Genomic DNA, 27,446 nt, shown 5'->3' with positions numbered 1-27,446 from the left:
CAAACCCCTTCTGCACCCCCAGCCTCCCCCAGCCAGGCCCACGTCCCCTCCAGGAGGGGCGGCTGCTCGGGATCCGAATCCCGTGGACAGAACGCAGCAGCAGCACGCGCCGCTCGGCTTGGGTTCGAAATGGCAGAGGAGGCTGACTGGTTTCTATGGAAACTGCCTGCCGGGCAGGCACAGGTTCTCACACTGGCATGTCAGACGCCCGGGGAGGGCCCGCCATACAGCGCCCCCCTCGCTGCTGGGCGTTGCCACGACAATGGCATGAGTCTATTTTAAGCTCCTATATACAAGGGTGTGTTAAGTACAACGCCCGCTCCACGTGCTTCGTCTCTTCCACGCCACAGGCACCACTGGTCAAACCACTGAGGAAGCACACAGATGATCTGAGCATCCACCCCGCCCTCATGGAGAACTTCAAGACAAAAGCATGTCGGACCACGCCTGGTATGTGATGTGGCATTTGCCCCAGGGTTTCAGTAAAACGGAAAGAAAAGAATTTTGGGTACCATGTGTTATCATCTGGCTGGAAACACTGGTCTTGTATAGACATTTAAGAATGGGGATGGAAAAGTCATAATAAAAAAGTTTTAAATGTGTTTGAATTTTGCGGTATCTGGGCCAAATCTAAAAAGGAAAGGCAGGGCCACTCACAGCTTGGAGTTCTGGTGTCCTGAGCCAGCCCTCCTCCTGCTGCGGCGGCAGATCTGAGACGCCGGAGACCAGGCCCAAGCCTCTCAGGGTGCCGCCTGCTCACAGCTGCCTCTACACATTTGCCACCAAAACCCCGGTTCTCCTGGGACCCATCTAGGACCATCACTGATCACCCTGACACGGAGGTCGTGACACACACTCCTCACCGTCAGAGAAGAACCCACTACCTCTGCACCGAGCCACGACGCCCCGCCCGCAGCCTGCACACAGCGCCGCTGACACGGGGGCTTGCCTCTGGTGTCCTTCAGCGAGACTTGCAACCTACACTTGTGCTGCTTCTCCATCACAAGCCACAGCCCAGACACGGGGTGACAGCAATGCCAACAGTTAGCCCGCCCACTGAAATCGCATCACCGCCTAATTACCCGTGAGAACATCCAGGTGCCTCCTCCAGGGGGGTCAGCCCCGTGCCTCCAAGATCAACGTGAGGACGTGAGCCACAGCTGTGTTAGGTAAGAGGCTGGAGCACGAAGGGGAACGCCACGTCTCGCACACAGAGCCCGAGCACCGCCATGTGCTTGCAGGTCTGGGCTGGTCCGTCCGTGCAGCCGCCCAACCCACTGACCAGACCCCACAGGGACAACTGCACACCTGCCCTGACTCTGAGCACAGGGGCCGAAACATACAGGAAAACGGTCCCTCGATGCTTCCTGTTCCTTTCTTTCACGGCCACGCTAGTGAGGGAACTTAATAAGTAAAACACAAAAGATGAAAAAGTATCATTTTTTTTCTTCCTGTCCTCAAGTTTCAAATAAGTCATAAAAATGTAAAATTAAGCCTTGTTGATGGTAGCAAAATCCATTAGTGAATTGGAATGATTCAGGCTTCATATATAAAAGCCTTTGCCCAATTTATATAAAAAGTTCAATTCGAAAGCTTTTTTTTTTTTTTTTTTTTTTTGCCTAAAGAGATATAACTCTAGAATTGTATTTTTTAATTTTGATGTTTTTGGTCACATAATTAAGAAAAAAAATAAACACAGAGAAGTAAAAAATAAAAATACAGGGTGTTCCAAAAAATGTATACACACTTTAACAGCTGAGAGCTCAATTTTGAGAATATTGTGTACTTTAATTAAAAACTGCCTCCATAATTATTCAAAGTGTGTGCACACCTTTTTGTGGGACACCCTCACACCCCGATCTCCATGCGGCTCCTCCACAGCGCTCTCCCCGGAGAGAACGCAGGTCGCTCAGGCGCTAGTGCCTCACGTCTGCCCAGTTTCTTACACATATTCCCCGAGACTCAAGGAAAGACGAAGCCTTGGGGTTATGTTTCAACCTGTGAGACACTGAACTCTCTCTCCTTCTGGACCTCACTTTCCAGCCTGTGTGCTCTGTGTCCCTCCCACCTCCTCCTGCCTGAACTCGGGTGGGGCGGTGCCCCCTGGGCTGCGGTGCCCACGGCTCTGAAAACCACACACCAACTCGGACAGCACCCCTGTGCCCGCAGAGCCGGGGGGAGACTGCCCTTCGATTACGCAATGTGTGGACAAAACCCACCTTTCTCTTCTGGCTCTAAGTACTTTCTTTTAAAATTACACTAAAAACAAACACACACACGGAAAAGAATTCTAAAAGTACCTTCAGCATCAGTTAAACATGCCACGTGGTGACTCAGGGGACAGTGGAACAGGCTCAGGCTGCTCGAGCGGAAGGGTCATCGCGCGGAAGAAAGTCAGAGCTGTGGTTTGAGGGGCGCGGGGGCTGTGGCCGGGGCAGCAGGTGGCCAAGGGGCTTCGCAGTCGGCCCCTGCGGCCCCCTGCGGGCTGTGCGGGGTGAACCAGGGCAAGCGCACGTTCTGCGAAGTCCCTGGAGGGTGCGTGCACCGCTCAAGCCTGGTGAGCAGGGTGTGTGCCAGGAGGTGCAAATGTTGACTTGGAGGCTTGGGTCAGCATCGGCTCAGCTCTAACATGTCCCACGTGAACCCCCTCTGCCCGCCCCCCAACTGGGGCCCCGGGTGCCCGGAGGGGGTGCGGCCCTGGCGTGTGTCAGGCCAGCGACCAGGGCTCCGGCCTCCAAGGGAGCCCCGACCGAGTCTGGTCTGCTCTGTCCGCGCTGCGGGACCCAGGGTGGGCCTGGCCGTCCGTGCTCATGCAGCCCCTCATTCTCAGCCTCCAGGGCACCGGTGTGGGCCGCAGCCTGGCTGGCGGGGGTGGGGAGCCTACTCGGCCCCGGTCGCCACACTCTGCTGCCGCCCCTGCACGGCGTCCGGGGCCGGGAGAGCTCCGCGGGGCACACGTACCTAGCGCATGCTGCCGTCCCTCATTTACGGGGCGTCCCGGGAACTGCTGCGGAGCACATGCAGGCCAGCAGCAGGGGCGCTAACAAGGCTGGGAGCCGCAGGCCAATTGGAAGTGACGCGAGGACCCATGCAAGAAAAAACACACAAGGTGACTGCGCAGCCGGCTGGCACCGGACCCCCCCGGACCTCCTGTCCCCGGGACTGACACTCGGCCTGCGCGTCCCCCGGCTCTCCGGTTCGGCAGGCGAGACCCACCCGCGCTGGGACGCTGGGACGGGGTGGGGGGGGGGGGTACTCACCTGGGGCCGCTGAGCTGAGCTCTGGGCAGCGAGTGACATTATATGTGAGACACGGGTTTAAAGACTCGCGGGGGCTGTGGCTGGGCTCCCTCTGGCCCTGGGGGCTGCTGAGGGGTGTGGGAAGGGGTGCCTTCCACAGCGCCCCTGCCTCTGAGCGTGAGAAGGCACCTGCCACCAGCCCAGCTGGTCGGGATGAAACAGTGAGTCCCCGAAAGCTTGCTGACTGGGGCCCAGGGGGTGGGACGGGGCGGGAGGGGCTCCTGCGGAGGGCTGGCCGGACAAGGCCAGTTTCCTGACACCGGGAACCAACTGGACTGCACTGGGCAGAGCCGGGCGGTCCGCCCACCCCATGGCCCCTCTGCGGTCACAGGGCCCTGCTCACAGGCAGTGGTGCCAGGTCAGGCTCCAAAGGGCAGATGGGAAGGGGCGGAGGGGCACCCAACCCACCGGGCGAGCTCTGCTGACAGGTCTGCGGACGCTCTCGGTCCCAGTGAGCCTGCCCTGCACCTCAGGGCCTGAGGGCGAGGATGTGGACGCACAGGGACTCGGGGACAGCGGTTCCAGCTCTGTCCCCACCGGGTTTAAAGCAGTTTGAGTTACACGGAGAAGAGGGCTGTGGCACTGGGAAGCAGGCGGGCTCTCCAGAGCTGGGGGTGCGAGCCAGCGGCCGGAGAGGCAGGGGCCGGGCCAGGAGAGGGTCCCAGGGCCACGAGCTCCATTAGTGGAAGTTTGTTACTGTTTTCAGTGCGTTTTCTCTTTGCTGTGTTTGTGGGTCTGTCATTTTTTGAAGCTCTATTCTGTCTCACAGAGGAAGTATTCTTAATACATTTTTATTGATCTCAGAGAGGAAGGGAGAGGGAGAGAGAGATGGAAACATCAGTGACGAGAGAGAACCTTGGACCGGCTGCCTCCTGCACGCCCCCCACTGGGGATGGAGCCCACAACCTGGGCCTGTGCCCTGATGGGAATCGAACCCTGACCTCCTGGTCCATAGGTCACCGCTCAACTCCTGAGCCACGCCAGTCAGGTGAGAAAGTGCTTTATAATTCTCATCAGGAGAAATTACAAGACTCCACGCCTCATTTGCCACTCGTGTGATCCTGGAATTTTCTCCAATTTCTCGCACTTGGGGCCACTCTGTATCTTCTCTCTTCCTGCTCCCCCAAATCTGTTTCTTGCCCTAGCCTCTTGTTTCTAAGTACCTGGCTCTAAAATATTATTCTTTCCGTTTATTTCCTTCTCTGTCAGCCTCTCACTGCACCATTATTTACGGCAGCCAAGCATGGGGCCCACCCAGGTCCGTGGACGCTGGTTGGAGACCGAAGATGTGGTTCGGACACACGTGGCATCCCCCCCAGAAAAGACGGAATACCTCCACTTGCAACCACACGGCGGCGAGACGGAGCACTGCTACGGGAGGTAAGTCGGCGGCAAGGACAGAGCCGGGTCTCACTCACAGGTGGGTTCACACAGAGCAACAGGTGACCAACAGGACAAGCAAGCAGAGGGACAGGCACAGGCAGAGAACGTGCCGGCTGCCAGCGGGAGGGGCCGGCAGAGAGGGCAGAAGATGGCGACACAGGAGACCAGGCTGTGGGGGATGCGCCCCAGAACCGCGCAAGCCTCTGCGGCCTGACTAACCAGTGTCGCCCCGTGACTGCAGAGGAGACGTTTGAAAGTAAGATGTGAGGGGCGTCCTGGCACCGCCTCCCTCCTCCCACAGAACCTGCTCATCACGTTTCACCTCTTGTTTTTCTGGCCAATTTGTAAACGAGTTCAGACAGTTTGGCCAAGGTTTAGACACCGGCCCAGGAGGGGACGGGCCATGTGCAGGCGAGGAGACGGCCCAGGACGGGGGATGCTGTGCCCATGAGGAGCGACAGCTGGGACGCCTTCACTCGTGACCACGCGGCTTCTCGGGCCATAAGTGGGAGAGAGGAGAAGGTGTCAGGAAAGCGACATGAGCTTCTGCAGACTCCTGTTCCTACCAGCCAGGGACGGCCTGACTACCCTATGAGCAGGGCTGGCAACAGAGCAGAGGGGGGTCAGGGCACCTCTGACCCCGAGGTGTGGATGCGCTGACCTGGGGGCTGGTCCTGGAGTCAGTTCCACTGAGGAGAAGCCTGGGACCAGGGAGCACTTCAGGTGGGCAGGTGGCTGGGGAGGGCAAGAGGCAGGGAGGGGAGAGGAGGGGGGGAAGAAGGAGGAGAGGAGGGGGAGGGCAGGAGGGGGAGGGCAGGAGGGCAGGGAGGGGAGAGGAGGGGGGAAGGAGGAGGGGAGGAGGGGGAGGGCAGGAGGGCAGGGAGAAGGGAGGAGGGGGAGGGCAGGAGGGGGAGGGCAGGAGGACAGGGAGGGGAGAGGAGGGGGGAAGGGCTGTCCTCTAGGGCCTTCCCATCTGCCCGGAGGAGGCAGGATGCTGAGAGGGAGACGGGAACTGGAGGCCCAGGAACGGCAGGTGGGAAGGAGGCCCTGACCCCGGCCACAGGGGTGGGTGGCGCCCTGGGCTGGCTCTCCCAGAGCAGGTCTGAGGCTGCGCGGTGCTGTCTGCCACTCCCGCCTGCACCAGGCGCCACACGCGTGACTGGAGGTAGACACACTCGTTAGTGACAGGCTCAGGTCACTGGGCCGGCCTTCGCCACGCGCGTCCTCCACTCACGCGCACCCAGCCGCCTCCAGCAGAAGCGGCGTCACTGGCGGGGGAACGTGAGTATTAATATCCATCTTTAATGCAAAGCGAGTTCAGAGCTGATCTTCAGATCTGAGAGCATTTTAGTAGAAACCTCACTGCCTAACGCCTGATGTGTTTCTTAGGAAAGAGGCGCGTTTGAAGTGGCCTGTGTGAGCCGTAAGGGGGGGCAGCCATGGCTTCCTGGAGAAAGGGAGAAAGAGGCGGAAGGAGAAACCTCCGCAGCTGGAACTCGGTGCCCAGGAGGCTGGCGGGAAGGTCTTGTTCACATGTCTCCTCAGCGGCGGGTGGGGAGGGGGGGCCTGGCCATGGTTGGCCAGAGGCAGGGCAGTGCCACCAGTGGGAGGAAGGGGGCACCGGGCAGTCCCTGCAGCCCACAGGCAGCCTGCCACTGGGAGGGGCGCTGCGGGAGTGAGTTGTCATGGCAACCTCCTCCCTCAGTCATCCCTGTGCGCAGGAAAACCGTAAACCTGGTCTGGGCATCAGGGAGTGGGGCTCAGCACACCACCTCTCACCCAGATGACAGCACAGCCAGAACCAGGACGTGGGCACACAGGCTCAGAGCCCCAGGACGTGGGCACACGGGCTCAGAGCCCCAGGACGTGGGCACACGGGCTCAGAGCCTCATGGGCCAGGCTCAGAGCCCTGAGAGCCGAGGGGCTGCCCTGCATCCAGCCCCCCCCCCCCCCAATCCCACTGGGGCCACCAGGAGAGTCTGAGTCGGATGCAGCTTGGCCACAGTTTCTGTGTCCGTGTCCCACACCCGGATCAGCCTCATGTGCTGCCAGTACCTCCTCTCCGTGCGCTGGCGACAGCGGGTGAGCCTGCGGTTCTGTGTGGCCCATCACAGGACTGCCCTGCCTTGTCAGCCAAGAAGCAGGCCTGGGCGGAGCGCGGTGTCTGGTGTCCTGATGCTGGAGCCCATCAGCAGCCTCTCACTGCTGAGCGTGTCAGCTCAGCACACTCTCCAGGTCACGACATGGCCATGGGCCTCGCAGCCACAGGCCGAGGACAACAAGGCTCACAATGGACCAGGGACAAGCTGCTCTGCACACGGGAGGGACAAGGACGGAGGAGAGCGCTGGGCCCGTCCTCCCTCCGCCTCCCTGGTCAGCTGGAAGGTGGTGACCTGCACTTCCCTGGCGCTGTGCCTGGCCTGTGACGCTGACCCCGCAACTTCCTCTTCCTCTAAGACTTGGATCACCTGCATGTCAGGGAACCAGACCTCAGGGAGCAAGGCTGGTGGGCGGTCTCCAGCCCCGCCTCCGCCGCCGGCTCCCTCTCAGCTGCCTGGGGCCCAGCCCTCAGGGAAAGCAGGGGAGGCAGCAGCTTCCTCAGGTGGACAGGTGGCGGCTTCCCACCGCGGGGGCGGAGCCACTCCGTGCGGGGGCGCTGGGAAGAGGCCTTTCCCGTGGTTTTCATGCGATGCACGTGTTTTGTTCATGGGATTTATTAGAGCCCACGGCACATCAGAGACAGAACCACACCGTCCTCCTCGTCAGGGAGCCTGGGTGGAAGTCTCGCCTGTGCGCAAAGAGGCTGCGGGATCTGAGTGACCCCACGCAGGCATCGCATGGCCCGTCCCCTCGGGAAGCCCTTTCTGTGGCCAGTCCTCCCAGGCCACCCCTGCTGGCTGGCCCGCCTGCTACCCGCCCGCCCGCAACCCCAGACATCTGCTGAGAGAGTCAGGATTTCAACGCATCACAAAGTCTCCCCGAGCGCGATGGGCGAAGGGGCAGTAAGTAGACACTGGATGGAACCCACAGGTAAGTGCTGAGCACAGGATGGTCGATTATGAACACACAGCCTTGATTTGGGGTCTGGCAGACATTCTCCAAAGTGTGCACTTCAGCCTCACCAGAAAGCCAGTGTTCGGATGAGCCGGAATGAAATGCTGTCTGAACCAGCTCCCTTGTCTCAGGGACTGACCACAGAGCGAGGCAGAAACCCAGACACGCGGGTCAGGTGTCCCTGAGAGCAGGTGGAGGGCGGGCCGTTGGCCAGGAGAGCTGCCTGGATGTGTAAAAGGGGAAGGAGCGGGGGGGGGGGGCTCCCCAACATCTCCAGCACCGCCTGCCCGCCCCCAACGACGAAGGGAATAGAAACGTCTGCCTCCACTGCTCCCACTTCAGGGGCCCCGGCCACAGCAACAGAGCCCCGCGGAGCATTGAGGTCGCGTGGAAGATAGAGGAAGAGCAGACGGAGGAGGGGACGGCCACGCTGCCGACAGGACGGGTGCGTCAGGACTTGGGGCTGAGATCTGTGAGCGGGCCTAGACCGGTGTGAGCCTGACGGGGGAAGGGCGCTGTTATTTGAAGATTTTAACCTTGACTTGCAAGTGGACACGAGGGTGCTAGGACTGCGCCCTATCACCAGAGGACACACAGGAACAGAGCCCTCTTACCCTGAGGCATTGGGCCTTGCTGATTGGCCCTTCCACAGCCCAGGCGTCTGGCTTCCTTCACCACCCCGCCCCTGGCGCTGGCTCACATTCCAGGCACAGACTGTCTCTCTTCCTGGCCTCCCCGCCGCCCAGCCCTCAGCCTCACCTCTGCAGAAACCTTTGCTCAGCCCCCACCTCCCAGCCCTCAGCCTCACCTCTGCAGAAACCCTTGCTCGGCCCCCACAGCCAGACCCGGTTCTTCATGAACAAAGGCTCCCATTACCTTTTTAGTGACCTGCATGGGGTCACTCAGATTCCGCAGCCACTGCTCTGAGCACTTTGCAAACACTAACGCATTTAATCTTTATAACGAGCCGTCAGGGGGGCCACTGTGGGGACTGGAACTGGAGAGGCTGAGCAGGTGGCAGGGTGGCAGGTCCCCCGCTGAGGGCGGCCGGGCAGGGCTGGGGCCAGGGCCTGGAAGGAGGCCCCAGCTCCTGGCTCGAGAGGGGGGCCGCAGCAGCCCGGCACACCCAGGAAGAGGCCCGCTCTGACACTCACGCCTTCCTCACATCACATTTCTAAAACCCAAAGATTTTAAAACATGTTTAGGTCCTTGAGGAGTTCTAACATTAAGGCAATTGAAATATAAAGCAATTGAAATATTCTGACCAGATTTAAAAAATAATTTTCCAAAGCAAACAAATAATAGACACATCTCAAATACTGGCAATGAAATAAAAGATGAACGTTTAAATTATTCCTACTTTGCTCAAAACCTGGCTCTATTGGCTATTCTGGGGAATTAAAAGCCAGGGACTAGTTTTTTTTAATTTTTGTTTTTTTATGGAAAAAATCCTTGTCATTATGTGAAAGGAAGAGAAAGCAGAAGGCGCCCCCGTGCACAGAGAGGATGCGGTCGAGGCCGTAGGGATATTCTGACAGTGAGCTGCCAACCAGCCACAGGCTCCCCTCCGAAAGCCGGGGTTCGTCAGAATGACTGAGGGTTCAGTTAAGTCCTCGAAGGGTCATCCTGTGCCTACCGTGGGCCAGGCACCGTCCTGCGTGCCAAACATCGAGCAGGGGACACGCACGGGTCTTGGGGGAGCCCTGGCCCCACACATGGGAGCCCAGCTAAGTCAGGAACCATGCTGGAAACACCCCACATTTAATTTAAAACAAATAAAAATATAAAGTCCAACAGATAGATCTAGACTCCCTTGGCAGTCAACAAACTCTGAAGAGCATGTGCTCAGAGGTCTGTTGCCAAAACGCCTGTGGGCTGGGACGTCTGGCCTGGGAGCTCGCCAGTCTAGACCTGAGATGGGGACGTCCGGCCTCGGGCCGTATAAGGCCCTCGACATCATTTGGTCTGGCCCTGCCAAGGCATTAGGGTTGAGTTAACTAAATGTTTGACCACATACAGCAGCTAATTTTTAAGCTGATAACTTTGTACGGCCCATGAGTGATGTTATAAATATCCCAATGGCCCTGCAGAAAAAAGCTTCCCTACCCCTGGTCTAAGGGCTGTCCCAGGGCAGGTGGCGGTGGAGCGCTCGCAGCCTCCTGGCTGGGCTGTAGGGATGAAGAGCAGCAGGACGTATGCAGCAGGACAGGAGGGGACGGGGAGCTGGAGGGGCCAGGATGTGCCCGACGCATGCACCCCTTTCCTCTGATCGCTGGGAAGACCCATCTTTCCGGGACGGGTGTGAAGTGTGGGAAGACCAGCGACCCCTTCCCACCAGCCTCAGGGCCTGAGCTGCACAGGGCACGGCCTCCTTGAGAGGTGGACTGCGAGGTAGGGTCGGCGCTAGGTTGGCTCAGACTGTCAAGCTCTGCGGGCTGCTAGCTGACACGGGGACACCTGAGGGCAGCCAGGCTTTCTCCTTGGACAGTGACGTGGCCGGCTCCGTATTCCCTCAGTAACCAGAGGGTCCTGGTTCAGGGACGTCGCTCCCTTCAGAACTCACGGTTCCTCACCAGGCCGTGCTGTGCAAACAACTCGCTCCAGTGGCTCCCAGTCCAGCTGCCATGCGCCAGGAGGGCTGCGGGAGGCCCAGGCCACGTCCCAGTGCCGCTCAGGTGAGCAAACCGCCAGTGTGACCGGGACAGGCCGCTGCAGGAAGGGCCAGGCCGCAGGGGACCGCGGCGTGAGATGCGTGTCCAGCGGAGGGACGCGGCAGCGCGAGTGTGGGCCCGTCCTGTGCTGGGCTCGGTGGACCAGGCCCCTCCAGGGCCGGTGGCGAGGGCTGAGTGGCAGCAGGCCCTTTCTTTGCGGAGATGTGCACACACGTGTGCGGTGACTGAGGAACTGGGTGTGCACTTCGAGGGTCTCCTGCGTCTTCGAGGCGAGATGTCTGCGCGCCTGTCAGCGTGGTGCCTCCCTCCGGTGGCAGGTGAGACCCAGGCCCTCCTCACCACCTGGTCTCTGCGTCCTCCCACAGGGCTGGCTGGTCCTCACAGCCCCTGGGGGCTGGGCCCCTGTTTCAGGTTCCAGAACCTTCCCCCACCGCACCCCCCATGGTACCTGTCGGGGGCGGGGCTCCCACGGGTCCCTGCTGCCAGGTGCGGAGCCCAGAGCAGTGGCCCCGAGGTGGGGCTTCCATGCAGATCACAAGGAGCATGGAGGACCATGGCTGCAGGACGCCCTGACCGCTGGTCCCATAGAGGCCGCACCATGACGACCACGCCACCCTCCTCGGGGCACGGGTGCCGCACCAAGACGCAGCGCGACGGGACAGGACGGTGGCCGCGCAGGAATCCACGCCCCCAGGCCCTCACACAGCCCTTCACTCCTTGAGTTTGCTAATCAGGGAAGAGACCTGGAGAGAATGGTTCTTGCCCTGAAACTGCCAGGAAAATGCCCTCCAAAATCCTTGTCAATAATTTCCCAAAGGGAACATCTACTTTATTTCCAATTTCATTCATTTTGCTCCAGGGAAGTGTAAATTAGTGAAGTGTTTACTGGAATGAAACCTCCAATTTACAAGTCAAGGCCCATGTAAGTAGTGCTCACGGCAGGCGGTTCCAGCCAGGGCCCTGGCTCTGCCCAGCAGGTCGGTGGGCAGAGGGCGCAAGGTCCACCCATGCTGTGGGCCCCGCCCGGTAAAGGTGGGGGCTCCCCCCAACTACTGGAAGGAGGAGAGGAAGGGAGGTGCTCAGCTGGGACCTGGTGAAGCAGCGAAGGAGCAGGGCACTGCCGCCTGTGCCCCACATGGCGCCCCGGCCGCGGGGCGGGAGGGGACACAGGGGCTGACCCCGCAGTGTCTGCAGTGCCGGGCTCCAGAGACACGGAGGCGGTGTCCTGGTTCACCCCCCGCAGGGCCGCGTGGACCACCGTGGGGTGTAGCTCTGCGTGGCGCCTGCTCCACGTCCATCCGGGGGTCTGTGTGACTGCAGTCGCCCTCAAGCTCATGATTGGGAAGTTTCACGACATTCTGCCCGACTCCATGTCCTACTCTGGGCGTCCTTTACATTGGCCTTTACTTCCTACGATGAAGTGTGTGTGTGTGTGTGGGGGGTCTGCAGAGGAGGCGTCACTCACCAGGCGGGACATGTCTGCAGCTCAGCCACATTGGACCCCACGCCAGCTCACCTCCCTGGGGGTCCCTGCCTGAGACCGAATGCTGAGCACTGCAGGGACAGAAAAGTGGTGTATGTGTGTGTGTGTGTGCATGTGCGTGTGTGTATGTGTGTGTGTGCATGCATGTGTGTCTGTGCCTATGTGTGCCTGTGTGTGTATGTGCCTGTGTGTGTGCATGCATGTGTGTCTGTGCCTATGCGTGCCTGTGTGTGCCTGTGTGTGTGCATGCATGTGTGTCGGTGCCTATGTGTGCATGTGTGCACACCTGTGTGTATGTGCATGTGTGTATGTGTGTGCATGCATGTGTGTCTGTGCCTATGTGTGCATGTGTGTGTGTGCATGCATGTGTGCCTGTGCCTATGTGTGCATGCGTGTGTTCCTGTGTGTGTATGTGCATGTGTGCATGTGTGTGCGTGTGTGTGGTTAGAGCCACAGGTAATTGTAAACCTCTACTCTCCACCGCGGAATAGCACACCTAAAGCGTTACTAATTTTGAAGAGGTAGCTTGCCATGTGGAAAAGGTGTCACTGACTCTTGTCTGTGGGTCTTGCCTGAGCCTCAGTTCCTTTAAAAAATGTTTTTATTCATTTTTAGAGCAAGAGGAAGGGAGCGGGAGATAGAAACATCAATGATGAGAAAGAATCATCGATTGGCTGCCTCCTGCACACCTCCTACTGGGGATGGAGCCCACAACCTGGGCCTGTGCCCTGACCAGGAATCCAACTGGCGACCTCTTGGTTCCTGGGTCGACGCTCTGCCACTGAGCCACACCAGCTGGGCGCCTCAGTTCCCACATCTGTGAAAGGAGCCTGGGCCTTCCCAGGGGTTTCGCAGAGGGACTTTCAAGGGACCTGTGTCAGACCAGCAGAGCCGTGGAACCTGGGGTGGGGGTGGCTCCCACGCACTCTAACTCGCGGCAGCCTGAGGCCCAGGTCACATGCATGGTGCCAGGTGCACCCAGGAAGCCCGCGGCCAGCACCCACTTCCCACCTGCAGACACACTCATGGCTGCAGACGGGTCCCACATGGACCAGGCACTCCCAGGCTACCGAGCCAGCGGCGGAACAAAACGATTTTTCTAACGGAAGCGAGGGGCCCATGGGGGGCTGTTTAAAGTGGGAGAGCAAGTGTTGCATGCCACCCCCACCCCACTCAATGTGGAGGCCAGACCGACAGTAACCTCTGCTGTTCAGGAGCGACCTGCACGGCGAGGCCAACGCCCCTCCGGCAAAGAAAGGCGCGTCTGTTAGAGAAACGGGGCTCCGTCGGGGCAGCTGTAACTCGCAAGGTCCTGTGGACTCACTGCTGTCCACCGTGAAGCAAGGGGACGGGAGGGGGCTACGTCTGAGAATCAGGCCACAGCCACAGCGGCGACTCCTGCGCCCAAAGCACCGGGAGCCGGAGACTAGTGAAGCCTCTGAGGCCCTTGCAGACCATCTTCCCGCAGCCTGAGCCGCTCTTGCAGCTGAGAAATAAGCCTGGGAAGCCCCAGGGATAAGCAGCCTCAGAGGAAAGGAACATCTTGGCCTACGTTCAGAATTCGAGCTTTTACAGTTTACTTTAAAACAGATGTAACCAGGTTTTCAGAAAGGTCTGTGGTACATGCGTCTGAGCTAAAAACACAGGACAGATGCCCAGAAAGCACGGACACGGGAGAGAACTTTCCAAAGGCAGAGCCCCAAGCAGCCCAGCACCGGGTTAAATCAAAGCCCCAACACGCGGAGGTGACGCCCAGCAGCGACCGACGGGACCACCTACACGACCTTCCTGCAGCAGCTGCCCCCGTGCGGCCTCGGGGCGCTGCACCCTAAGACAAGAGCAACGAGTCAGGAAGCCAACTGGAGGCCCGTTGTTAGAGCTGCGTGGAGTCAGCTTGTTTGGCTCCCTAAGGGAAAGGTAGCTGAGACCCTCTGTCTCCCATCCCTGCAGGTGCTCACGCACCTGGAAGGAAGAGGAGAGCAGGCGGGAGGGCATGGTGTCTTTAGGAAGAGGCTGACGGTCATGTCATGTGATCTGCAAGTTTTCCTGTCACGACTCTCAGGTGGTCTGAGCAGGGGAGATGGTCAGAGAAGAAAGTTCCTTCCGAATCAGAGCTCACGTGAAGCCTCATTGTCATCAGCCCCCCTGACTCGCGACAGTTTTATTCTATTTTTGGGCCTGGGGTCTGGTGAACGGCAGGGTTGGACCTCACCCAGGGAGGCAGCTTGAGGAACACCGTGCAGCACCCCAAGTGTGTGGGGGCTGGGCTCCAGCCTCGGGGACTCCTGGCCTGCGTGGCCCTGGCCTGCCTCCTGGGAGTCACTTTCCTTGGGCTGTGCCCACCTCCCTGAGCCACTGACCTGGGCTTTCTCTGTCAGACAGACCAGGGGCCGGAGAGCAGGAGCTCCAGACGCCAACGGCCTCATGTGCACGTCACATTCTGATGTGCACCGTTTACATGTTGTACACAATCAGGCATGACGCTATTGACTTCTTTTCCAGAATATTCAAAACGTGTGGCTCTGGGTAAGCACCGAGCTAGGCGTCATCTTGGGGTGTTTAAGAGGTTTGAGGACCCAAGACCCAAAGTTTATCTGGCAGAGTTGTCAGTCCGTGACCCAGAGTGTCCGGTTAGTGGCCAACTAGTGTAACGTCAGTGTGAGAAGGGACCAGAGGACCCGCTCCAGGAAGTGCTTTCTCAGCAGGTGCACGTGGAGCTGCTCTTTGCAGGAAGCGGGGCCCCACTGTCTCACGAGACGTGGGAGCCGCTGTGCCACGGCCGGTGCCGGTCACGCTCTCCACCAGGGAAGCAGCTTTGAGAACACATGTGAAGAAGAAGCTCTGACCAGAGCCGGGCCTGATTTCTTTGGAGGGAGCTGCGTGATCTCCCGGATGGACAGCGGCCTGTGACTCAGGTAAGAGCAGTGGATGGGAGAATCACAATTCCAAGGAGAAAGGAAACCATGTGCCCTACGGACAGCTGGAAAAGACCAGTGAGAACTGCTTATTTCAGCATTACACCTTTATTGTGTACATTTAATCGAAGATCCAACGATAAACACAAACCATCCAGAAAACTGGTCACGTTTCGGTTTCTAAGAAAGAGTCACTCCAACGAGATGCACTGGTTACAAAGACAAGCCTGGGAGCGAGTGTGGCTGTCAGATCAGCCGGATGAGGAGAAGGCAGCCCCTCTGGATGGCGAGGCCCTCGGGGAAGAAGCGGACGAGGGAAGGGCAGCGCCTCCCTCTGAAGATGCCGATGGCGAGGACGCCATCTTCCAAGATGAAACAGGAGGAGGCAGGCAGCCTGGAGCTTCAGATCCACAGAAACTTCTAAGCCCACAGTCAAGGGATGCAAACCAGTGCTAACCAGACCTGCAGAACACTACTCTGGCCTCTGGGTCTAGATGCGGCATTAGGTGCGAGCTGTGGGAAGGCCACGGTCCCGGTCACAGCCGGCCTGTGGGGCTGAAGCCGGGCCAGACTTCTGCCAAGTGTCCTCATCACAGAGTCAAAGGGAAGTGCCTTCTGAGGCGCTGGCTAAGGTCCAGGGGCAGTGACCCACGTCCTGGCCAGGAGAGAAGCATGGTTTCAAGCTATGAAAAAAGATGCCGGAACCCAGCGGGCTGAGCTGTTCTTGCTAATCCTGTCCACTGGGAGGCACTGTGGAGGATGCTACGGGCTTTATGGCCGCTGGGAAGAGGGCGCCCTCTGCTGTTTACACGCCATGAAGAAGACTTCAACAGCCTGGTGGCCGGAGGGCTAGTTCAGAAGGCCACTGAACATGAGCAGGTGGTCTACGGCGCTAGGGCCCTGGACAGGGGTCCTGTAAGAGACGACACGAGTGAACGGAGCCCCGCACCCGGACAGCCTGGTCGGCGCAGCGGTCGCGGTCTTGGGAAGGAATCACGCAGGGCCTGCAGACAGCATTTTCTCTAACGGGCCACACAGCCATTTCCTAGCGAGGAGGAAGCCAAGCAGTGTGGCCCGAGGGCACTGAGGACAGCACGGGCCCCTGGTTTCCTCACGTCCACCCCACGTCCACTCCAGCGAGAGCCCCGTTGCGCGGTGCCCTTCCTAGTACCTGCGCCCACCTCTTCCACAGTCTGCCGGGAACTGACACGGCTCATCACCTGTGTGCACTTAAGGAGGCGTAAGTGCCGGAGACCAGATTACGTTTAAAATATAGAAAAACTACAGACACAGAGGAGCCGGAGAGGCAGCCGCTAGAGGGACGCGTGTGTGAAGGCCTGAGTCGCTGTCTGAGAGTCGTGGCTCTGACCGCTGGGAACCTGAGGGGCCGGCTGTTACCCTGTAGCTTCCTGTCACAGTGCTAGTGAACGTCTAAGCGTTAAGGAATCACATGAACTACTGACTCTCAAAACGTCAATTTTTGACTTTTAAGTTTTGGTCTTTTCTTAAAAGTCTGAGAAACCCTGCAGAATCTCCCTTCCCTGTGCACGCACACCTGCCGGAGAGCACGCTGTGCTTTGGGAAAATGGAGACAGAAAGGATACGACCGAAAGAACTAGAGACAGACGAGAGGGGGGAGCAGAGGGAGCTGCTGGGGAGGGACTACATCCCGAGGACCCAGGCATGCGCTGCTGTGCACGTGGCTTCGTAAAGACATTTTCTTTTCGGATGACACCTCCGTCTGTGCCCGCTCAGGGAGCAGGCTTTTAAAGGAGGACGATGCCGTCAGTCTTACTTGAGTTCCTGCGAGCTGGTGGCCAGCATGCTCCGGATGCTCTTGTCAGCCAGCGGGCAGCCCGACAGACTGTAAGACAGGCCAGAGAGTCCGTGAGTAGCCTCCACCAGCTGGCGCTCCGAACACACACACACAAAATTGAAATTAAAGTTTAATGCAGAAAAGCAATGGGGCAAGTGCTGTATGTTGACTTTTTATAATGAACTCTGCATGTAAATTTAAGAAAACAGGTTTGTTAAGTCACTTTTTAAAAAAGATAAAAATATGTGTGCTCTTTGGTTGAAATGTAAGGAATTTTCCCAATTTAGGTAGCTTATTTTCCAATCAAGCACACTCCACAACACGCCCATCAGCACACGGTGCAGGTCAACATGGAGCACTGCGCGGGCACACACAGTCGACGGGGGACTTGGACAGCATTGTTGAGGTAAGCTGAAAACAATAAATTGGAAAGACAGGATCCACCATGAGGAAAATGAAGGCACACCTTCTATGTGAGGCGTAATTACCAGTCACATGACCACTCCCATCACACCTGGGTGTTGGACATCTGCCACCAAACAAAAACAAAAACAGCCAGAATAGTAAGTATGTTTTAAAAAACTTGTAAAAAGTTTCATTGTTTCCAGTTTAGCTGCAATGTCTGCAAGGGGTTGGCGCCCTGGAGAAGCTGCGGGTGCGCGGCTGGATGAGGACGGCGGCTCCGCGGCCCAGAGCGCGGGAACACACGCGCGGCCACGTGGCGGTCGCTCTGCTGCCCTGGCCGCTGGGGACATCTACACGCTGCGGATGTCGCATGCTCAAACGGCAAGGCACGCACAAGCCGGTTTTAAAGTAGCAAATAGAGGGCGCGAGGACAGGGCGCCCGCGCCAGGCTTACGTTATCAGGTCCTTCTTGCTCTCCTTGCACTGCGGGTACTTGGGCTTGGGGCTCGGGATGGTCACCTCCCCCGGGTACCTTCTGTCTTCCAGAGCGTCCTGGAAGGGGTCCAGGTCCTCCGGCTGCAGGCGAAACACAGCGTCAGCCACACCGAGGGCGGCTCAGTGCACAGGCCAAGGCCCGTCCCCGCGGGCCCTGCCTCCACTTCCCCTCTCCCGACTTTCCCTTTACAATCGCGTTACCGCTTTCCCTCTGAAAATGCAGACTGAAATTTGTTCAGTCTCCCTTTGGGGCTGGCCCTTAATATCTCATCTGCTCTAGACCACTGGGACTCTGGGAGCTTGCCACTGGCAGGGCCTTACACACAAGAGGGACAGAAGTGGTCTGGCCACAGGGACGCCTCACCCAGCGTCCCACCTACACAAGGGAGCGGGGTGCCTGCTCCACAGGCCGCTCCATCCCCATGCTGCCTGCACGCTTCAGGGCTGCACCTAAGATATCAGAGCAACCACTGGCTCCTCACTCTCCCTGGGCCCTCAGCCCTGATGCAGCTTTAAATCCTTCTCAGCGTTTTCTTTTTTATACAAAGTGGGTCCAAGTGTCATGACCTAGCTACTCCTATAGCTGGCACTGTTGAGCAGACGTTCTCCTGAACAGGAGGTGTTTTCGCTTCTGGCGGGGCTCCTGTCCACTTATGGGGGCTTCATATTAATGACAGTAAGTTCGGAGCTCCCACTGCCTCCTCTGTGGCCCTAATGACTGAACACGGAGGCGGAGGGAAGCTCTGGGATTTAGCTCTCAGTCATTCTGAAGAATAAGAACAATAGGCTTTGAGGTGGAAGGGCCTTGCAGAAAGATGCCTTTCCCTCAATCCCTATAAATGGCCCGTGTTTCCTTTCTCTGCACCTCTGTGTTTCTAGAACAGTGGTTCTCAACCTTCCGGACCTTTAAATACAGTTCCTCATGTTGTGACCCAACCATAACATTATTTTCGTGGCTCCTTCATAACTCTAATGTTGCTACTGTTACGAATCGTCATGTAAATATCTGATATGCAGGATGGTCTTAGGCGACCCCTGTGAAAGGGTCATTCGACCGCCAAAGGGGTCGTGACCCACAGGTTGAGAACCGCTGTTCTAGAAGATGCTATTGCTTTCATGTGGTCTTCCCACTGCATTAAAATAAATGTTCATTTTTCAGTGAATAGAGAAAAATGTTATGACTTTTCGGATTAAAACACTAGAGAGAAAGGTCAGGCCAGTAAAAAGCAAGTTTTTCATTTCTTTCTTCAGTCTAAAGAATATTATAACTATTTAATAAGCTGAATTTGAACATTATAACGACTTTAAAAACAGGTTCTTGCCAGAGGTGTTTTGGTAAAATGTGGATAAAGGCTCAGGTGACGACGGAGCCACATGGCCCTCAGGGCTGGGCCTGCTCTGCGCTCCAGGTCCTCGGAGAGCAGACCCCCTTGGCTCCAGAGCTGCGCGGAGGCGCCTCTGCGTGAGACAGCGGGTCCCCGAGAGGGGCCGGCTGCTGCAGACACATTTTCTCAGAGAAACTGTTTGTAAGAAAACACACTGTTTAGAAGGCAAAGCCCATCCTCCAGAGAAGCCGGCGGTTTGTTCCACCAAATGCTGGTCCAAGTCCTTCCTGAGCCAACAGCCCTGTGCCAGCCTCACTAGCTACAGGGCACAGGGCACAGGGCACAGGAGGGAGACAGCCTTCCCAGGGCACCAGCTGGGACCGAGGCAGTGGCTCGGTGTGGGGGGCAGGGGGGGGACCTACAGTGATCTCCTTGGAGTCGTCCTCGTCTACCCTTCGGGGCTTCATCTTGGTATAGTCCACGGGCAGGTCCCAGCAGTCCCCCTCGCCCAGCGGGAAGCACCGGCTGCTCATCACGGCCTGCTGCTGCGGGGACATGGGCTCCAGCGGGGTCAGGATCGGGCAGCAGCCCTCCCTCGGCCTCTGCTTGTTCATGCTCAGGTCCAGCGTGCCGTTCTCGTCCACCTCCATGTCAGGGTTCTGTCGGCAGAAAGACAGGTAACCATGCGTTCCATCCCCGATGGCAGCCCGCCTCCAGCCAGCACAGAGCACAAGAGAAACTGCTCACCATCCGACGTACAGAAGCCCCAGGCGAGGAAGCGGAAGTGGGTTCTCCACCCTTTCCCGCTGCCCGGCTCCCAGGCTGCACGCCTGTGTCCTGTCTTCTGACCCATCGCTCATCTACCCATCTATCCATCCACCCATCCATCCCCCATCTATGTACCTATCCATCGTCTATTTGTCTATCACTTATCTACCTACCCTTGTCTGTCATCTATTGATCACACCTATTATCTACCTACATCTTCCTTTCTCCCAGTACATCTCTGCTTCTGGAAAAATCAAACACATGCCCAATTTCCATTCCATTCCACTTCAAATACCTATTAAGCGATCAGAATGATAATGTGTATAGAATACATAGTTATCGTGAAACTACATAAACTTAAAGTGGACATATCCTTAAACATTCTCCTTTGGTGTCACTGCTGCTGAACAGTCCAAGCCTCGGAGCAGGAGAAAACACGAGTGGGGGGCTGGAGGGAAGGTGGGGATTCACTTTCTAACCCAAGGCCCAGGAGGCAGAGGCTTCCACGCCGCTCAGAGCGCCCGCGGCCGTGACTGGGCCTGGCTGCTCTGCGTCCAGCAAACCTGCAATGCAGTCAACTGGCTAACAAAGAGGGCCAGGTGAGCTCCCTTTTCAAAAGATGCTTTGAAACAGATCAGGAATCCTTCAGAGCTCAGCCCTCCAGAGGGGAGAAGGAAGGGCGCGTGAAGGAGAGAGGGAGGGAATCAGGAGAGGGGAGGAATGGCCACGCGAGAGCTAGAGGGACACAGCGGCCAGAGCTGAGCTGCTGCTGCCGCCTGGCGTCACGGCAGAGGGAGGTGCCTGGATAAGGCCCACCCTGGGCTGTTCCCTGACAAATTGGAGCGTTATTCTGCCTCAGCCCTTTGTCATACTGCCTTGGCCTTCATGATGCTGCCTTCAATTCTCTTAGTCGTAGTTTAATTGTAATGCAGTACAAAGATGGGAGGGGACAGTCTTTTCTTTTTTTATTGCAGAACTTCCTCCGGGGCCGCCTCCCATTGGGCAGCCCTGGCCACCACGGACACCATGTGCCCTGGTTCTTTCCCAAAGTCGAGGAATAAAACACGAATAAAACCGCATTTATAGAACATGACACTGCTGGCCTCTCCCCCTTCACACAGACTCCCCTCACTCAGAACTGCTGGCAGGTGTGAGGCCATGTGCACGCGAGCAGCTCCAGGCAAGGCTCCGACACCTCTGCTCCTAGAGAGGAGGCAGCACCACCCCCGCCTGTGCACAGGTCCTCTGAGAGCACCCCTCGTGGGCTCGCCAGGCGGCTCCCTGGCTGCATCTAACCCACTCTCCTGACCTGGGCACAGGCAATGAGTCATGGACCAGAAAATCAAAATGATAAACCACCACAAAGACTGGTCTCTGAGCTGATGCAAGCTGCTGTACCTGCCAGACTGGCCCCTGTGGACATCGGATTTGCACTTTCCTTGTTCCCTAGTTCTGGGTGACTTGCTGGAAGCACAGCAAGGGGACAGGCCTGCCTTTTATTTGACAGCTGCCCTTGTATTTGAAAGTTCAAGGCATGTTGGGTCTTCAGATTCCTGGTCCCTCTGTTTACAGAAATGAGCCTGGATCTTACAGGGGACACAGGCAGTGAGTGCAGCAATCGCAGACACCTGGCCCCTTCCTGACCATGTGCCGGGAAGCTGCTCCCACAGAGCTGGGCGGTCACCCAGAAGGGAGGCTCAGTGAGACGGCGTCTCAACTTCTGCCCTGTGTCCTGAAGGGCCTGTGTGACCTCGGGGGTGGACGGGGCCCGCTTGCCTGCCCGGCAGGTGTGCGTACCCGTGTGGCACACAGGTCCTGCGGCTTGGTGGACAGGTTCTGCGGCATCTCGCGGCAGCGTGTGGACAGGTTGAGGATGGCAGTGGCTGCCATGTGGGCTGCCTCCATGTCATGTGTGTAGTCGAAGCTGCTCTTGCTGCAGGTGCTGCTGGCGCTGCTGCCGCCGCCACAGCTCAAGTTGCTGCTGCTGCTGGGCGCGTAGCTGCTGGCGGTGCTGCTGCTGGGGCTGGCGTCCTTGCAGTACCGCTTCGCTGGGGAGACACGGGCAGGGTGACTCGGGTACCCGCCAGGTCATGCGCCCTCCACCCGCACCCCAGCCCTGCGCGTAGACACACATCACATGGAGGCGTGGGGCCAAGGGCTGACTCATGAGGAGCGAGCCACCTGGCCTGCCTCCTGGGATACCACGTGCCACCGACTGAGCTCAGCTGGGACAGTGGGGACATAGTGCCCAGTCCCTCCCATGAGTGGCACTGGCATGTGCCTCACGGGCTCACACCTGCTGGGACTCAGTCACCAGGGTGTCTCCCCTCCTGGTTGAGGCCCAGGAGGCAGCCTCCCTGGCAGGACTGCTCATCCGTCACTGGGTGAGGGGACCCAGCTGCTCAGCTCACTGGATGGGGGGACCCAGCTGCTCAGCTCACTGGATGGGGGGACCCAGCTGCTCAGCTCAGTGGGTGGGGGGACCCAGCTGCTCAGCTCAGTGGGTGGGGGGACCCAGCTGCTCAGCTCAGTGGGTGGGGGGACCCAGCTGCTCAGCTCAGTGGGTGGGGGGGACCCAGCTGCTCAGCTCAGTGGGTGGGGGGACCCAGCTGCTCAGCTCAGTGGGTGAGGGGACCCAGGCTGCTCAGCTCACTGGATGGGGGGTCCCAGGCTGCTCAGCTCACTGGATGGGGGGACCCAGGCTGCTCAGCTCACTGGATGGGGGGACCCAGGCTGCTCAGCTCAGTGGATGGGGGGGACCCAGGATGCTCAGCTCACTGGATGGGGGGGACCCAGGATGCTCAGCTCACTGGATGGGGGGACCCAGGCTGCTCAGCTCACTGGATGGGGGGGACCCAGGATGCTCAGCTCACTGGATGGGGGGGACCCAGGATGCTCAGCTCACTGGATGGGGGGACCCAGGATGCTCAGCTCACTGGATGGGGGGACCCAGGATGCTCAGCTCACTGGATGGGGGGGACCCAGGATGCTCAGCTCACTGGATGGGGGGGACCCAGGATGCTCAGCTCACTGGATGGGGGGGACCCAGGATGCTCAGCTCACTGGATGGGGGGACCCAGGCTGCTCAGCTCACTGGATGGGGGGGACCCAGGATGCTCAGCTCAGTGGGTGAGGGGACTCAGGCTGCTCAGCTCACTGGATGGGGGGGACCCAGGATGCTCAGCTCAGTGGATGAGGGGACCCAAGCTGCTCAGCTCACTGGATGGGGGGACCCAGGATGCTCAGCTCAGTGGATGGGGGGGACCCAGGCTGCTCAGCTCACTGGATGGGGGGACCCAGGCTGCTCAGCTCAGTGGGTGAGGGGACCCAGGCTGCTCAGCTCAGTGGGTGAGGGGACCCAGGCTGCTCAGCTCAGTGGGTGAGGGGACCCAGGATGCTCAGCTCAGTGGGTGAGGGGACCCAGGATGCTCAGCTCACTGGATGGGGGGGACCCAGGATGCTCAGCTCAGTGGGTGAGGGGACCCAAGCTGCTCAGCTCACTGGATGGGGGGGACCCAGGATGCTCAGCTCAGTGGGTGAGGGGACCCAAGCTGCTCAGCTCACTGGATGGGGGGGACCCAGGATGCTCAGCTCAGTGGGTGAGGGGACCCAAGCTGCTCAGCTCACTGGATGGGGGGGACCCAGGATGCTCAGCTCAGTGGGTGAGGGGACCCAGGCTGCTCAGCTCACTGGATGGGGGGACCCAGGCTGCTCAGCTCAGTGGGTGAGGGGACCCAGGCTGCTCAGCTCAGTGGGTGAGGGGACTCAGGCTGCTCAGCTCACTGGATTGGGGGACCCAGGCTGCTCAGCTCAGTGGGTGAGGGGACCCAGGCTGCTCAGCTCAGTGGGTGAGGGGACCCAGCTGCTCAGCTCACTGGATGGGGGGGACCCAGGCTGCTCAGCTCACTGGATGGGGGACCCAGGCTGCTCAGCTCACTGGGTGAGGGGACCTGGCTGCTCAGCCCTTTGGAGACTGGCCGCTCCCACCGGGAGGGTCTGCGGTGGCCCATGGGGCTCACTGTCCTGCACCGGGCCACCTGTGAGGGCTGTGCTTTGGGAGTGGCGTGCAGGCTGGGTGTGCAGACCAGACAATGTAGCTGAACATCCTCTTCCTCAAGAAGAGTCACCCTGTGATTCTCACAAAGGGCCACATTGGGGAAGGTGATGGCCGAGGGGGGCGCGCCCTTGGACTGGGTGAGCCCCAGGTAAATGCACCAGCAGAGCGACCATGACTGCTCGGGGACGCGCAGACACGCCCTCCTACAGGAATGGCCGCGCCTCCTGCCCGGAGCCTCGCTACAGGTTATCTTTCTGAGCAGCCAGCTCATCGCCAGCCCGACAGGCTCCTGGGCACAGCATCCTCTGAGTGCCCAACGTCCGCTAGCACAGGGGCGGAGGCATCTGCTGGAGGTTTACGAGCACTGCCCACTACCACTGCAGGGGCATTAACGCCCAGGGCCAGGCCTCTCCCCGAGCCTGGCCATGAGACTCCTGGGAGGTGAACCTGGAGGTGCTGGCAGACCCCGCGCAGTGTCCTAAGCCCCCCCCCCCAGAGAGCCACCCTGTCTCACACCTTCTTCCCCGGTGAGCTCAGGGGCCCTGCGTGGGTGCGAGGTCCAGTGGGACGCAGTGATGGGGTGCGGGGGGCCAGCTGTGCTGCGGCGGCTGGTCCCACCTGCCTCCCTGTGACAGCAGCCTGACCTGCTCTCACGGTGGTCCCCAAACAGTCACTGGTGGGTCAGTGCTAAAGGCCCAAGGAAGCCCTGCTCAGAGCTTCCCCGGCGGGAAGAAGCAGACACAACTGCACGGAGTGACAATAACCCACACAGCCCACAAGCTCGGACATCACGGGCAACGCCATGGAGCTGCCCCAAGCGCCTCATTCAGACACAAATGGAGAAAGAACTGAGCTTCCGTAACTCTCGGCTTCGCACCGAAGCCCGCGCCGTCCTGACCTCGCAGACGCTGCTCACTGTTCCCGCCTGGCCACGGGCGAGGCGGGCGGCCACCCGACTGCTGCGCATCCCAGCCCGACAGAGCCACAGACGCTGCACACGCAGCTGACCTCCAGGGCCAGGCTCCCCCCATTGGGCCCACCAGGCACGCGCAGCGGCGGGCGAGTGACCTCTATCCTGCCCGCGCCCCCGCCGAGAGCCAGTGCTCACGACCTCGGGGCCAGGCCCTGGGCCTTCCTCCTGTCCCCTGCGAAGGTGCCTTATCTCAGCAGCACAGGCCACGGGGCAGCAGGGCTCGGGGCTGGGCCCAGAGGGACCCAGAGACAGTCCCAGGAGGCCGCCCGGGACCTGCCCAGAGCACGTCGAGGTGGCAAAGCCAACTCGCAGCCCAAGATTCTCTCTCAGGAATGAAAGTTTGTGGTTTTACGTCATCCCCGCATTTGTTAGAAAAATTCTGGGAGGAATAAAATAATACTATTAAGGTGTGTTTTTTTTTCTTCCCGACGAGGGCTAGCCACTGGCTCAGGGAAAAATGTGCTCCACATAAAGAAGAAACAGGGCACGTTTGTTCAGGAATGAGTGCTATTCAAGTTCTAGAAGTAGCAGGACAACACGCGTCTGGGCAAACACCGCAAACACCGCAGCCCCTTGGTAAAGGGCATCCCCGTCACTGAATGCTTAGACCGGGGCTCCTCTGGGCTCCGCCGGGAGGGGCCTGGACCAACTTGGCCTGCACACCCTGTGGTGGGGGGGGGAGGGGCGGGGGAGGGGGGGAGAAGCAGCTGGGCGGCCAGGCGTATCCCTTGACTAAATGCCATCGACTTTTTCTTTTGTTTCGCTGCAATGAAATAAGAGTCTCTATCCTTCAAATCTTTCAGGTGATGAAGGCCTCGTCCTAATAATTATCTGTTAAACTTTGACAAAACCTAGTGACAGTGACCTGGGACCACACTGTGCTGACACCAGGGGGCACCGCAGAGCCACAGGGCGTGGGGTGGCGGGTGCCTCTCCCAGGTGTGCTCAGGCCCCTCTGCCCCACCCAGGAGCCCCTACCTTGTCAGATGGGAGTACCTGATTCACCATAAAAAGCACTGGGCTTTTCTTTTGGCAAACAAAGTGATGTTCAATTAAATCCCTTTCAATTGGTCAGCAGATAGAATGTGTTCATGTTCTAGGTGCCAGCGGACACGGAATGACAGAGCTATACCGCTGTGACTGCAGGGCCACGCCTGCATGTGACACAGCTGTGTGCAGGCCACACCCCACGGAGCAGGAACTCCTCAGGCAGTCAGCGCTCTTGCAGGAAAAAGAGCGACCGTAAGACATTTATATTGAAAAATAAATGAAATGGAAACAAACCAAACACCTTCCACCAGGACCCTCCTGTTGCCTGCTCTGCTGGTGAGAGCCTCAGGGCCCTGGAATGGCCACCTGCTGTGTGCAGTGTGTGTGGAGCAGGTGAGTGTGCTACATCCTGCTTCTGTGCAGTATGTGTGGAGCAGGTGAGTGTGCTGCATCCTGTGCAGTGTGTGTGGGAGCAGGTGAGTGTGCTGCATCCTGTACACTGTGTGTGGGAGCAGGTGAGTGTGCTGCATCCTGTGCAGTGTGTGTGGGAGCAGGTGAGTGTGCTGCATCATGTGCAGTGTGTGTGGGAGCAGGTGAGTGTGCTGCATCCTGTGCAGTGTGTGTGGAGCAGGTGAGTGTGCTGCATCCTGTGCAGTGTGTGTGGAGCAGGTGAGTGTGCTGCATCCTGTGCAGTGTGTGTGGAGCAGGTGAGTGTGCTGCATCCTGTGCAGTGTGTGTGGAGCAGGCGAGTGTGCTGCATCATGTGCAGTGTGTGTGGGAGCAGGTGAGTGTGCTGCATCCTGTGCAGTGTGTGTGGAGCAGGTGAGTGTGCTGCATCCTGTGCAGTGTGTGTGGGAGCAGGCGAGTGTGCTGCATCCTGTGCAGTGTGTGTGGGAGCAGGTGAGTGTGCTGCATCCTGTGCAGTGTGTGTGGAGCAGGTGAGTGTGCTGCATCCTGTGCAGTGTGTGTGGAGCAGGTGAGTGTGCTGCATCCTGTGCAGTGTGTGTGGAAGCAGGTGAGTGTGCTGCATCCTGTGCAGTGTGTGTGGGAGCAGGCGAGTGTGCTGCATCTTGGTGTCTAGGAAAACAAGCATGTGCCTCCTGAGATGTGCCCACCAGGGAGAGGACGGGTTGATGGGTGGACAGGCAGATGGACAGAGACAGAGAGCAGTCAGGACGTGCCTGGTCCTGGAAGAACACGGAGGCTGCGCCCAAGTGCTGAGTGTTTGGTCACAGCAGGTGGGACCTCAGGGTGATGAGCAGACGGGGAAGGCCCTGCGTTTAGGCTCCTGCGTCTCTGCTCCTGCCCTGACACTGGCCCACCCACCGCAGGCTCGTTTCCCTCCTGCTCAGGAGCCGTGACGGAGCCCCGGGGGCGCTCCTGGAGGTGAGCGCAGACCTCAGTCGCCTGTGGTGCCTACTGCCCGATGCCCGGGAGCAGGAGGGCTCCTCTCAGCTCACCCACTGGGCCCTGCCCAGCCCTCACCCTTAGCGGGCATTGTCCTCCATGCGTTCAAAGTCTGTCAGGCGCCTCTAGTGGAAGAGAAACGGGGTCACTGACTCTTCTCAGTAAATGTTTGCTAAAAGGGTGTCTCTCCTCTTCTCTTAGTCACTGAGGACCTAAGAGTGGAGTTTTATTCTGCTCTTGTTTTCTTGTTGGTTGGCTGAACAGCATGGCTCTGCCTCGGTCCTGACACCAGGCACCTTTCTGGGCAGGTGAGAATGTCGGGACTAACATGCTTGTGCCCTTTAGAGCTGTCCCTGGTCTTCCCAGCAAGGCAGAACGGTACCTCCACTCGACTCCAGGAATGG

General features: G+C 58.8%; 1 protein-coding gene across 10 annotated transcripts in view; it reads right to left on the bottom strand.

Moving 5' to 3' along the window:
• Positions 1–27,446, bottom strand: part of MYT1L (myelin transcription factor 1 like) — a 301,658-nt gene that overhangs the window by 30,034 nt on the left and 244,178 nt on the right. For 8 of the 10 annotated variants that reach the window (XM_036335449.1, XM_036335455.1, XM_036335453.1 and 5 more), the window contains 4 exons: positions 21,413–21,663; positions 19,270–19,506; positions 17,482–17,603; positions 16,602–16,670 (listed from right to left, as the gene is read on the bottom strand). In XM_036335449.1, coding sequence (XP_036191342.1) covers positions 16,602–16,670; positions 17,482–17,603; positions 19,270–19,506; positions 21,413–21,663 — 679 coding nt within the window. Of the gene's footprint in view, positions 1–14,311; positions 15,720–16,601; positions 16,671–17,481; positions 17,604–19,269; positions 19,507–21,412; positions 21,664–27,446 lie in introns of those variants that run through there. The other 2 variants (XM_036335458.1, XM_036335454.1) reach the window with 2 other exon arrangements.

Source organism: Myotis myotis, unplaced genomic scaffold, assembly GCF_014108235.1.
Source record: "Myotis myotis isolate mMyoMyo1 unplaced genomic scaffold, mMyoMyo1.p scaffold_m19_p_14, whole genome shotgun sequence".
NCBI classification, from domain to species: domain Eukaryota; kingdom Metazoa; phylum Chordata; class Mammalia; order Chiroptera; family Vespertilionidae; genus Myotis; species Myotis myotis.
The sequence above is the reverse complement of the archived record's forward strand: the minus strand, read 5'-3'. Positions and strand labels throughout refer to the sequence as shown.